At 45.3% G+C, this 14,133-nt stretch overlaps 1 protein-coding gene across 1 annotated transcript in view; it reads right to left on the reverse strand.

Annotated features, from left to right (window-relative positions):
* Positions 1-14,133, reverse strand: part of PTH2R (parathyroid hormone 2 receptor) — a 93,694-nt gene that overhangs the window by 53,557 nt on the left and 26,004 nt on the right. The window contains exons 2-6 of the mRNA XM_034786068.1: positions 11,369-11,471; positions 4,181-4,291; positions 3,953-4,074; positions 1,309-1,406; positions 1,167-1,174 (exon numbers count right to left, since the gene is read on the reverse strand). Of these exons, the coding sequence (XP_034641959.1) occupies positions 1,167-1,174; positions 1,309-1,406; positions 3,953-4,074; positions 4,181-4,291; positions 11,369-11,471 (442 nt within the window). The remainder of the gene's footprint in view (positions 1-1,166; positions 1,175-1,308; positions 1,407-3,952; positions 4,075-4,180; positions 4,292-11,368; positions 11,472-14,133) is intronic.

The raw sequence follows: 14,133 nt of genomic DNA on the forward strand, positions 1-14,133 counted from the left end.
CTTCTTCGGATGCATCCGAAGAAGTGAGGTTTTTACTCACGAAAGCTTATGCCCAAATAAATCTGTTAGTCTTTAAGGTGCCACCAGACTCCTTGTTGTACTTATTTATAAGTATATTTATTTATAAATAAGTAAGTATTTATACCTGCCTCTGGAAATTTCCACTACATGCATCTGACGAAGTGGGTATTCACCCACGAAAGCTTATGCGCCAATACGTCTGTTAGTTTATAAGGTGCCACAGGACTCTTTGTCAAGTCTTACTACCGTAACCCTCATCCTCCTCACTGCTTTCCCTTCCTACTGTTTGCCCCCATCATTTTTTTCCTGTCACATGTCAGGTTTGCATTGGCACTGTGACATCCCTAAGAGGCCTGGCCCAGAACCTGCAGCCCAGAAGGGTGAGGTGGCAAGGGGCCGTCTACGTTACAGCAGCTTCCTTAGGCTGACCTATGGGTCGCAGCACTGCTCTTAATGGCTGCGGTGCTACTTGCATTCCCTGGCATTCCTCTCCCGCACCTAGCACGCTCCCTACACAAGGATTCATGAGGAGGTTCTCCGCTCTATGGCTGTCTTCTGCAGTGCCTGCACCAGAAGAAACCTTCCAGAGCCAAAAACAGGGCTTTCAGAGCTCCTTTGCAGCCTTTTTACACAGCATAAAGGGGCCAGAGCAAAAGCGAGGATCTCACTGTTTTTCTGTTTGTCTTCCGTGAAATGCCTAACACGCTGCTGGAGACCATAATATGAATAATAGTCATGGAAAACCTGGCATGCAGTTTTTAGAGTTTGTTTCTTCTTTGGTTATTTCAAGAGAGAGCATTAGAGTGAGCATTCAACTCCTAAAGTGTTGGCAACTAACTATAGCAATATCCCTATCGGTAACTCGAGCGGATAATTCCACATGCCAGCAAGTCTATTGTTTCAGTTGTGAAATAAGCCATTAAGCCTCAAACAGACTATAGGATAAACCACTCTGATCATTCTGTGCCTCACGGTGCTGTCATCTTTAACAGTTCTGGAGACAGACAATACAATGTCTCTTGCTGCTTGCAATTTTTACATGGCCATTGGAAATTATTTTCCCTTGAAATGTTTTAATGTGTTCTTTGTCTGATCAAAGCTTTACACACATTTGAAAATTACTCCATGCAATGCACAATATTTACTCTCAGCACTGCAGACAGGAATATAAAAAAAAGCATCAAGAGATTGGACAGTCCTGTGTGAATAAGGAACATTAGATTATCTCCTGTAGAGATGATGGTGCAAAAAGGGGACAGAGACCAGGTGGGTCTATGAATCTCTCACCTGAAGTAGCCAATGATGAAAACAGCCACTGCCAGAGAACTGAAGGACATAGAATATCCAACAGTGTACATAATGTAGAGACGTTCAAAGAATTCCCGCTGGAAAAGAAAACAAGATCATTTCCACTTTATTTTCTTCATCTGTGTGTACAGTCTCCAATAATCCAGTTTCACTTAATAAGGGACAAGCCCTAATGCAGGGGCCTCAAACTCAAATGATCACGAGGGCCACATGAGGACTAGTACATTGGCCCGAGGGCCGCATTACTGACACCTGCCCCACGCCGCCCTCGGCCCCGCCCCCACTCCAACCCTTCCATGAGGCCCCGTCCCTGCCTCACCTCTTCCCACCCCTTCGCTGCCCCCATTCCAATCCCTTCCCTGAAATCCCCCCCAACTCCACCCCTCCCCTGCCCTAGGGAGTGCAGGAGGGGTGTGGGGTGTGGCAGGGGGTCAGGGCAGGGTGAGGGGTGCAGGAGGGGGCTCAGGGCAGTGGGTTGGGGTGTGGGATGAAGGAGGGGTGAGGGGTGTGGCAGGGGGTCAGGGTGTGGCAGGGGGCTCAGGGCACTGTGCTGGGGTGCAGGAGGGGTGCGAGGTGCATTAGGCGGCTCAGGGAAGGAGGTTGGGATCCAGGAGGGGTGCAGGATGCGGCAAGGGGCTCAGGGCAGGGGGTTCGGCTGTAGGAGGGGTTCGGGGGGCAGGCTCTGGTCTAGTGAACACTCCCTGCCTGCCTGTCTGCCCTGCCCCAGCCCGCGCCAGGATGTGTGTATTGCTGTTGCTTCAGGCACCGCCCCCAGCATCTCCCATTGGCTGGGAACAGGGAACCGCGGCCAATGGGAGCTGCTGGGGATGGTGCCTGAAGCAACATCAACACACACACCAATGTGCCCCCCGTTCCCCATGTTCTGGCTGCTTCCCGGCGCGGGGGCAGGGCAGGCAGGTAGGGAGCCTGCCCTGCCCCCGGTGTGTGTCAGGCCAGAGCCGCTCTAGGGAAAACGCTGGGGGGGGGGGGGAAAAGCCCGCGAAGAGCTCGCCGGCCACAGAAAATTACCTCGCGGGCCGCATGCGGCCCATGGGCCCCGTGTTTGAGACCCCTGCCCTAACGTGTGTTACTGGGCCATATTCATCCCTGCTGTAACCCCACTGACATCAGTGGGGTTACAGCAGGGATGAACTTGCTGTACTGCCATCCCAAAGAATTCAAGATTCATCAGTCTACAGTGGGGGGGGGGGAAATCACAAGAGTATTAAAAAGAATAATTTGGGTTCATATATTTGCCTTCTGGTGTTGTACTCTTTAGGGGGTCACTTTTAAAACTTTATTCCACAACCATGGAAACTAATTTTTTTTTTTAAATGAAAGAGGAGATCACGTAACATGATTCCTGGAGCTGCAGATTTGAAGAAATGCACTAACCACCATTCAAAAATCACAAGAGCAGGCGATATTGGCATTGTGTCTGTTGTCAGTTCCCCACCACTAGCTTTGGGGGGAGGGAGGGAGGGAATAATTGGACACACTTCCCTTGCCCTGCTATCTGCTCGGCTCCATTGACTTCTACCCTGGAGGGGGTGGAGCCCCCTTCTCCCTGATTCCTCCTCCTCCCTGATCCCTCTCAGCTCAGTTGCTGATGGCGCTTTAGAATATATTAGTCTCTAGCTCATTGCCCTGAAGAGGGCTGCTGTGCGACAGCTTGCTGAGAGTCTAGCATGAATACATCACACGGCTCAGTATTAAAAGGAAGAAAGAGCTAGCATATTTAGACCCAGATCCTGACGTGGGATCCATCCGAGTAAACAGCTGCAAAGACAGCCATTGATTTCAATGGGAATTATGGGCCTGGGAGCTTTTGAAAAATCTATTGAGCGTTTATCTGCATCATCAGGTGCCCAAGTACTTTAAAAATGGCCCAAATCCCACAGACATAAGGACTTACACCTCACCAAAGCTACTTATAAGGGAAAAACGTATACATAAAAACGTTTGAGAGTCTGGGGCTTTTTTAAAAAAACACTGATCAGTTATACAGCACTTCCCATTCAAACATCCCTAATCTCAAGATAAACAAATAACATTATCCTCATTATACAGATAGGAAAACTGAGGGACAGGCAGGTTCACTGACGTGCCCCTATATCACATCACAAGCCGATTCAGTGGCAGAGTACCAAATTGAGCCCAAGTTTCTTCATCCCCAGCCGTGGGACAAGAATTTTGGACCCAAGAATCTGGAGTTCGTCCACTCCTGCCAAAAGCAGATGCCATGCTGACTAAAGCCTATGGAAATTGCAGCTTTGGCTGAGTTTAGCCCTCACAACCACATTAACCACAGCGAGGAACACCTGAGAGGGGAAAGTGCCTTCAGTTCCTAGATTCACTGTCTGCAGTTCCTCCACGTCTACATTGTTTTAAATAAGCCTCTTCCTCATTTTACAACTTAAAAACCATTGTGTAAATAAATAAACGCTCATTGGGTCTGATGTACCATTATTAAATTAGGACAACAATGTGCAGGTCATTCATATTTCCAATTGTTTCTGTACAGAACCATCAAGGAATGAAAAAAGTGTGTACAATTTCAGGATTTGTTCTTCCCATCCAAACTCTCATGCTCTAGGATTGCATTGGAAAAACACCCCCATACCTTCCCCGAGCTGATTTCTGGCTGTAAGTAGCGAAGGCAGTCTGAGTAATTGGCCCACGTTCGGTTCAAACCCTGCATAAGGTCCCATGTTCCATTAGGGCTACAGTGCCTGAAAGCCACCCCTGCAAGGAGGAAATGAGTCTTGGTTAGTCTACGTAGGTTCTTTGCCCCACCTGGCTTTTCATTTGCTTCACATAAATCCTATGAGGACTACAAGACCGGCAGTACCTTTGTGATTGAAGTCATATATATAAGGAGGGCATGGAACAGCCAACATTTTTCCCAGTGAGCCCCTGGGCCAGCATATTAGTCCATCCCATTCTGGAAAGCAGTTACCCTCTACAGACAAATAGAAGGAAGACATAGAAAGGAGAAATGAAAAGTATGAGACAAGCCTCTATGCCACTTATTTTTTACCATAGCTCCTAAATATTTAAAAGTATCTTGCAATTTAGTTACCTACGGATTAAAAAAGTGTTAAATTTCTTCCCAAGTAACTTAATTGATAATGAATCAGTGATATCTAGCTTATACCCCAAAACAGTATCAGTTTCTTTAAAAACCCAATGCGTAGACGCTTTAGAGATGCAGGTAGTTCCCCACTTCCATATAACTCTTCATCTCTGACTCTCAACCCACCTACTTTACACCATCCACCAACCTTATCTCTGCCCTCCGACGTTTGCAAAATATGTCAAACGTATTGGAAATGGTCCCCCATGAATAGGAGATCATATTCTGCTAGGAATTCGTTATTTTGACCATGGCACACATTTTTGTTGATTCTGGGAGCTGTGGTACGATAGGTAGATCAAGGTATGTCTATGAACCTCATAAGTTGGTGAATCACCAAGTATGCTTCACCAACAGCATTGGGCTGGTCAGGGAAAGTGCATATCTCGTATCTTTAAGAACACAGTATATTCAGAAAGCTGCAAGCCGGGGGACATTCTTTCCCATCCAACAGGTTACCATTTGCAATGCTGAAACGCCAATATTGGTCTGGGGGGGGCCCAGCCATCCCCTTGTTCGTGAAGCCGTACACGGAGCACCTCCACAGCACCAAGGAAAGATTCAGCCACTGGTTCAACAGGTGCAGCATGATAGCTGAACATGCTTTTGGTTGATTGAAGAAACAACGGGGATTGTTTACTGAACAGTTATAGCTGCCTGCTGTGTCCTGCATAATATCCGTGAGGCAAAGGGGGAAAAAGTTACCGCCAGCGTGGAAGGCTGATGTAGAACATTTGTTGAATTTCAGCAGCTGGACACAAGAGCTATTAGAAGAGCTCAACATGGAGCTATACTGTTAAGGGAGGCCTTGAAAGAGCATTTAACCATGAGCCACAGTAATGCACTGCGGTGGACTGAGCTCTACGTGGCCCTGCCTTTTTGGGGCCTGTTGGGAATTGCCTGGTGCTTGCTGTACATTTATGAATATAGCACTGTTTGTCACTGATCCTAGGAGTTCTGTCACACTGTACAACAAGCGTGTAAGTGCTTTCAGTTCCGCTAGGCACTCTGCAGAATAGGTTGTCAACGAAAGAAGATGAATTATTTTCCAAAAAATATAAGTTTTTTGAATAACAAAAAGAGTGCAAGAAAAACGGGTGCAATTTAAAAACAAATACGTTTAAAAAGAACTAAATAAATTAACGAAACAGAACTTAACAAGGGGAAAGAACATTCATGTCTGTTTTTACCTACACCCAGCAACCATGGCTCTCCCAGGTCAGCGTATGTGAAGCTGTGGCTGTCCTTACTGTCCCCCAGTGTGAAGTTGTAGGGGTAGGGATGCAGCCCCTGGGGCCTTGTGGAATGTTGAGAGGGGTGTAGGGAGGCACTAAAATGGAGTTCTCCCTGGACGGCAAAGGGAGCTTAACCTATGATTGTCAAACCTGTCAGTCCACCTGAGTCTGCAGCATCTGTGTTTGCTGCCGGAGAAGCCCCTGTTTGTCCTGGTGCATCTCCTTCTCCTGTTCAGTCTTTCCTTTTCCATACAGCCTGCAATATTAACATTCCAACCCCCCTGCTCATGGTCTGATGCAGCACTGGCTTGCTGGGGCTCATTGAGCATGTCGTCCCAAGTCCTCTTCTTTCTCCTCATCTGGCTCAGGCATTCTGCAGGCATGGAGGGGGAAGCCCTGAAAACTGCAACACCAGCAGCTCCAGACCGAACACAGGTACCATTGGCACTATAGCCACAACAGAAAGCGAAGGATTCAGAACTCCCTTTGCTTGCTCCCCTCGAGTTTTTACACAAGACGTGCTTATTGACACTTCTATTTGGGATTGCTTGCGCACAGCACCAGCCATGGGGAGCATGGCTCACCAGGGGTGGGAAATGAGGAAGGAATTGCTCAGTTGCAGGACACTATGATGATAAGACACTGAATACCCGTACCAGTTTCCACAGGCAATGGTGATTTTAGTGGCTCTCTCACTCCCAAGGGTAACAAAGGCACAGAGGGCACAGCTGCTGCTGGCATCCCGAAGCCGCCTGAGCCTATATGTCGCTAGCCCGTGTACTGCAATGATGCCTGACGAAGTCAGCACAGATTGGCGTGGGAAAGTGTTCTGCCACAGAGGAAGAAATAAGGCTGCCATCCCTAGAAGCCTTTGGGAGGGGATTGCAGAGAACCTCCATGAAAGTTTCATCAAAATCTCTCAGGAGAATTCAAAGAACATAAGAACGGCCCTACTGGGTCAGACCAAAGGTCCATCTAGCCCAGTATCCCGTCTACCGACAGTGGCCAGGTGCCCCAGAGGGAATGAACAGAACAGGTAATCATCAAGTGATCCATCTCCTGTCGCTCATTCCCAGCTTCTGGCAAACAAACACAAAGGATGCCCCTGTGTACATAAACTGCTCTGCATTGGCCTCCACTGCCTAACTCTACAAGAGAATGAAAAGCAGATATCTGCCTCTGCTTGTTGTACCACTACCTCTTCTAGTACAAATAAATTAATGAAAAAGTTGATAGCTGCATCCTGCTAAGCTGGGAGCACCATCTGTACGTCATTGGAATGGGAAATACATTTACACACCAGGGCCGGCTCCAGGCACCAGCCGAGCAAGCTCATGCTTGGGGCGGCATATTCTAAGGGGCGGCTTCCCTCCAATCCTTTTTTTTTTTTTTTTTAAACTTCGCCCGCCCCGCAGGTTTTTTTCTTTTTGGTTCACTACTCCAGCCGCCCTGTAGGGGGCGGCGGCACGGAGGAGGGGTCCTGCTGGGAGTGGGCTGCGTGCTCCGTCTGCCCGAGCTGGTGCCAGGTCTGTAGCAAGCCCGGCAAGGTATCCTGCATCCTTCCCTCCCCGCTGACCGGAGCGGCGCGGAGCCCTCCCGGCAAACGGCACGGTGGGAGGGGCCGCGGGGCGAGCGCTCCGCTGAAGCCCTGGCCACCCCCCTTCTCTCTCTCACCCTGCTCCCTCCTGCTGCCCGGGGCACGTCTGCAGCACCGGGAGTACCCCTGCACCCGCGCTCCGGCCTCCCTACACGTTTTTTTTTGCTCTGCCGCTCCAGCCGCCTCGCAGGTGGTTTTTTTTTTGCTTCAGCGCTCTGGCCACCCCACAGGTTTTTTTTTTGTTTGTTTGTTTTTTGCTTAGGGCAGCAAAAAAAGCCAGAGCTGGCCCTGTTACACACCTACCCAAGGTTCCTTCCCCTGCATCAGGCTTTCCTGTGCTCGACCCCCAGGGCTGACTGAACTGTGGTGGAGTCTCCAACAGGTCCTGGCTTGCAGCACAGCTGGGCCCCCCGATGCATGTCTCCCCCTGCCCCCATCCTCCTCGCTGTTCACGTCATGGGCCTGTGACTCAGCTCCACGAAGATATCCACAGTGGCGTGGATAAGTGGGGTCTGCCCCAAGCATGGGATGCAGCTCTTTGTAAAAGGGGCAGGTCTGCAGCTCAGCACTATATTGACTGTTCGCTTCCCTGACCTTCTGCTATGCCTGCTTCAGCTTCTTGGCTTTCATGCGGCACTGCTGCCGGTCATGGTCATGCCCCTTCTCCTGCATCCCCCGTGCAATCTCCCCATAGACATTCACATTTCTATGGCTGGTCCCTAGCTGTGCCTGCACAGTCTCTTCTCCCCACAGGCCTAGGAGAGCCAACATCTCCTTTCTACTCCAGGCCAGAGTGCATCTGGAGCATGTAGCCGGCGTGGTCAGCTGGGCAGTTGCACATAACAATAGAGAGCTGCGAGGTGCTCTCATCAAGCTGGGCAATTAGGAAAAGGCATTTCAAAAATTCACAAGGTTTTAAGGTGGAAGGAAGAGAGGCTTCCGTTGTCCCTGACCCCCCTGGGTAGTGGAGTTCACATTTGTGACCAGAGCGGTCAGTGTCGGGCATTGTGGGACAGCTGCTGGAGGACTGTTAGGACTGACATACAGTGTCTACGTGCACATTGCATTGATCTCAGTACATCAACCGTGGCTCTATGCCACGGTGTGACTGTGTCACCACAACAGGGTACTTGAATTGGTGGGAGACAAATTCAAGTGTAGACACGTGCTGATACAAGGCAACTTATATCCACCTAACTTTGTAGTACAGACCGGGCCTTAAACTCTCCACATCACTTAGCCTACCTCTTTTATTCACCCAGTGAGAAATACATGTCATTCATCAGTGCAGAACAGAGACTCAACAACCTTTCTGGAAATATAATTGAAATTATTCTATTAAAGAAATAGCAACCAACTGTCTTACCCTTCATTCACTGGCTCAACACATCTAGTCTCAGAACAAAGTATACCCAATTATATTTGGCTGCTTAAAAGGTGTTGGCGTTTGAATAAACGTAAAATCTGATTCACTTTTGATCCAGTAATTTGTGCGTGGTTAAAGATTGTTCCAGGTCATTACATGTTTCATCCATTAAGAATCACACTTGTCAGGGACTTCACTATTAAGAATAAGTATAAAAGGCTAATATATTATTTCAGGTCTACTACAGGAGGTCACTACCACCAAAAAAGCAGATCAAAAGAAAAATCTTAACTTCAGGGCTTCTTAAATATTTATTTTTAACTCATTCTGTAAAGCTTTAGGGCCAGACACTGATCTCAGTTACACTAGTGTAAATTTGGAGAAACACCACTTCCTAAGAACGGGGTTATTTCAAATGCACAGCATTGTAAAGAAAGCATCCTTATTCAGGAAGCACTTACACACGTTTTTGTACAGCGTGTTCTTAAAGTTAAGGATGTACCTAAATCTTTTCTGAAATACGGATTGATTTACGCACATGTTTAAGTACTGTCGTGAAATATGAACCAGGATTTCATCTCAGGACCTAATATTTATTTTTCTGTGGCATCTCGACAGAAATGTTTGTGTGTTACTGTAACTCACATGACCTAAGCCATTGGACTTTCTGTGGCACTCTCGTGAAAACAGGCTTCGGTAAGTATTTCATTCACTGAGAGTTGTTTCGTGCATGTAAATAGTTCACATACATTATCTGGTAGAAGGGAAAAAAATACTTTATGTTCAGTTGAATATTAACTTGCCAATTTCCTCTAAACAAACACCATAAATGATCTCGCCCGAAATCTTTATACATTCCACGATGAAACTAATTATATGTCTTTAAAAAAAAAAAAAAAAAAAAAGCAGTGGCATTCACAGACAATATTCTAAAAAATGTAGTAGTGTAGCTGTCTTTCTTCTTACTCATCCTTCTTTCAAAAAACATGAAAACCATGATTACTATTATTAGTGATATTATTATTATTACAACTGGCATTAGTATTATTTGTGAGATTGTAATAGCAACCATAACAAGACACTGTTACTGACAGTAATAATATGTATGTACAGAAGACATGTTTTCTTATTTAGACAAAACCAAAGGAAAACAAAGCAAAGGCTAATTTTATGGTTTCCCTTTTATCCAAAACTCCTTTTATTCCAATATAAATCTCTTCTCTAATCACTCCCAAGAGTATCTCAATATTTATGCAAAAAGAACAAGGAGTACTTGTGGCACTTTAGAGACGAACAAATTTATTTGAGCATAAGCTTTCATGGGCTATTTATGAGGTCTTTGAAGCATTTAATGTAAATGGGGTTATACAATATGGGGTGTTTTTTAAAAATAGGGTGCAGAGCGCACGGATATGTGTTTTGTAGGAATTCATCCTGTAGTGACAGGGAGATAGACTAGCAGATCTTTTCTAAATTCTAGAGGCCAGATTTTCAACTGGTGAAGCCAACAGAGTTATAGTGAGGCAACACTAGTGTAAGTAGGAAAAGAATCAGGAAACCTAGAAATTCAAGTTCTGACTTGGCTAGAACTCTCCACGAAAAATGCAGCACTAGTGAAATGGTGATGTCTAGAGCTGGGTGAATTTTGCTTTGGGCAAATATTCACACACACATTCGGGTCTAATTTGGCAAGTAACTTCAGCCAAAAAATTTTTTTGGAATATTTTGTTTCACTGCTTCTGAAACAAAAAGGTTTTGACCTTTTGAAATGAAGCATTTCATTTCAGCAATTTCAACGGTGAAACATTTCAACTTCTCATTTCGAAATGGTGTTTCATATAGAAATTTAGTTAATTAAAAAGGGCGAAAGACAACTATCCCACCTGCAATTGTTTCAGGTTGAACAAAGTGTTCAGTTGGATTCTACACAACATTTAACTTTGCATTTTTCAGTTCAACTCTGAACAAAAAACAAAAACAAAAAATTTTTAAATCCAGTTGCTCAGCTATTGGGATGTCAGAAGAGCCAACAAAGTAAAAGTTGATCACCTGACAGAAGAAGGGATTTTAAGTCTTGATATTTGATTTGTCTTAATTAACAACTATTTAAGTTCAATGGCTAACATTTTAGACAAAAGAAAGCTTTGTTAAAGATTCTGTAGCCTGGTACTTTCAATTCAGGTGTTATAAATAACAACAACAACAGAGATGTCTGAGACCTTCTAGCAAACCAGGAAAGATCAAACTGGACGTTCATGATAGCGGAGATAAAAATCTCTCCCAAAAGAGCAAAAAAGGCAGGTTTTTTAAAACCCTTTTCAGCTCACCTTTAAGCTGAACTCTACAACAATGTAGAATAATAAAACAAACTATGAAGAGAACGTGGCATCTCATGCACATCAATGAATTCCAGTGACTGGAACCTCACTAACTACAGATATCAAAGAAGGCTCAAAAGCCTTGATCAGTTTGAAGTATCAGCCTATGTGCAACCTTGTCTGCTTGAGTCTTAGAGATAAATGGGGAGAGAAAGAGAAATAAGGAATGTCTATTAAAGGCACATTTCACACACACACTTGATTTGATTAAGAGAAATGCTGAAGAAAAAAATTGGGATCTTTCTGCATTGATCTCCTGCGCTTTGACACCCCATTAGTACTGCTGGTGTAGGGAAGAGAAAGAAATCAGTTGCTCAGGTACTTCACCTCCTTCTTGTAGTTGGGTAGTGATGTTCAGTTCACACTGGATTTTGGCTTCCAGGAGAAGATAAATCTGCTCCTCCGTGGTAATCGTGTCATCAGAATCCACCTGTGTGTGGGGGGAAAAAAAGTGAGGAATGATGTTGCTTGGATCATTTGACCCTTGGCTGTATTTTAATGGGAGTGCTCTAAAAGAGAGTTAATTTTCAAGATCTGCATTTCTAAGCATTTTAACATTTTCAAAATGAAATGTTTCGATTTTACAAATTGACACATTTTTGTTTTGAATTTTACTTTTTTTAAATTTGGGGTTGGGGTAACTTTACATACGGGGTGATCTGAGACAAGTTCCCCCCCCCCCCCCCAAAAAAAATTCATGTCACCAAAAAAAAAATGTAAATAGTTTCATTTCAGGTTGACCCAAAACTAGTTTTTCTGCAATTTTGCAGTTCTGCCACCAAACTGAAAGATTGGCTATTCCCACAACTCTAATTCCACCAGTTTACTGATTAACATTCTCATCATGTCGGCATTTTCAAAAAGGCATGTTCCCCTGTAGCCATCGAGAAAAACTTCTGGCAGATTTAGATACGCCACTAGCAGCATCCTAAGTTCACAGTCAATACCTGACTTTCAATCTACGTACTAAAACAACGAGGAGTCTGGTGGCACCTTAAAGACAAGTGGGTTTTTTACCCACGAAAGCTTATGCCCAAATAAATCTGTTAGTTTTTAAGGTGCCACCAGACTCCTCGTTGCTTTTGTGGATACAGACTAACACGGCTACCCCTCTGATAATCTATGTACTACTTGCTGGGACAGACAGTGGGGAGGGGGGTAATTCTCAATTACTCCATTCCTGTGCCTGGGCTGAGGATGAGGTGGTGGTGGTAGACAAAAGGTGGTTTTAAGCCTTTTGCACTCACGATATTCCTGCTTGGTCCCCTTGTGTTAGAGCATCTTAAGGGTTGCTCTGATTTATACTCTACTTCCCATTTCCCCTTATGCACCCTGGAAAGCAGACTAGTTGTAACACAGTGCATTCTGGTCACACTCTCCATCCACCCCCTTTACACTGCCACTCCAAATTCTACACCAGGGCTGAGAACAGGGAACCTTGACACAAGCACTACACCAGATAAGCAGTCCCCTCTGCATAAGGGATACTTTCAGAAGGCTGTTTCCACACACTTCAAAGCCTTTTCTAGAGCACAGGTCCTCAGGGGCGGGTGGTTGGGGGGAGAATGCGTGAATTCTGCTAGAAGCGTGTATAATTAATGCCAGAATAATACTCTGCCCTTCTGTATCACCTGCTGTCTGAAGTTCTCAAAGCCCTTTATAAACATTAGTGAAATAAGACTTAACACATCCTGGTGAGGTAGGTGTTAAGCCCATTTTATGGAAGGGAACAATGAGGCCGTGTTAAGTGACACACCCAAAGTCAAACAGGAAGTCTGTGGCAGAGCAGCCAGATCTCCTGACTTCCACGCTTGACCTACTAGACCACTCTCCTTCCCTCTTATAAAGCACAGTGCACTGAATGCATGCCCCTGCATATGCAAATGTAAGGGGGACATTAGTCAAGTCTCCTGAACCCAAACTCTCAGAAGCGGAGTTTGTTCAACTGAAACCAGACGGGCTCAGCTTTTTACCTAACCTGCCAGCTCAGCCCTAGCAAATAAGTTGTCTCTTTCAAAATACCCTTATCTACAGATCTGTTATCCTCCCCTGAATATTTCATAAGCTGAGCTCCTAAACATTTCCCAGCCTCATCCGCATCAAAAATAAATGTCTCTCTCAAAGCTCAGATGTAATTTAGTTAGATACAAGATTGTCCTTTTTTTGTGCCAGTTTCCCAGTGGGTAAATCTTAAATTCACATCGGTTTTCTTTTCTTGTGTCAAAGGAAAAAATATTAGAAAAGTAAGAGCTATGGAAAGACCATACTTCATGTTCTCCCTCACCCCATCCCACTGCTGCTTTAACCCATTCTTTATCCAAATACGATAAATCAGACCAAATTTATACCAACAGGAACAGCTCCCTATGAGCCACCAATGAGGTCTGGCCATACCACGCGGCACTCAGGCACACACCCTCTACCTCCACACCCTGTTTCCTCTGCTGAAGTATAGGGGAGAACAGGGCCTTAACTAGGGCGGGGCAAGAGGGGCAGCTGCTCAGGGTGCAAAGCCACGGGGGCAGAAAAATGGGATGGAGAAATGCCAAAATAAATAAACAAACAAACCAGCAGGGGGCACAAATACGTTTGCTCGCCCCAGATGCTAAAATGTCTAGTTACAGCTCTGGGGGAGAGGGTGGTGTAAAGCTACTGAGAATTCCACTGTCCTGGGGGGGGATCCTCACCTTCACCATTAGGGTGGCTTTGAAAGAACTTCGATACACTCTGGGATCAAGGTTCAGGTCCCTCACATGGCAACACACACCACTTAGCATTTACAATAGCATTTTCAAAGCACTGTAAAAATATTAATCCTTCTCCAAATCTACCTGAAGCACTCAGCCATCTTCTAAAAAGACACACTACTCACTTAGGGGAAAGAGACCCTAATAATAAGGTTATCAGTAGGAGATGAAGGACCAGGGCATGCTGTTTTTTAAGGTCACATAAGTAGATCTGGAGAAAGGTTTTTTTTTTTTTTTGTGTATGTGTCTGAAACATTTTTCAAGGTGGGTAGAAGAAGGGGAAGCAAATTCAGCAACAGTGAAACATTTTGTACATCTGTGTCGATTTTGCCAAATTGTTTTGGT

Source organism: Trachemys scripta, chromosome 11, assembly GCF_013100865.1.
Source record: "Trachemys scripta elegans isolate TJP31775 chromosome 11, CAS_Tse_1.0, whole genome shotgun sequence".
Taxonomy (NCBI): Eukaryota; Metazoa; Chordata; order Testudines; family Emydidae; genus Trachemys; species Trachemys scripta.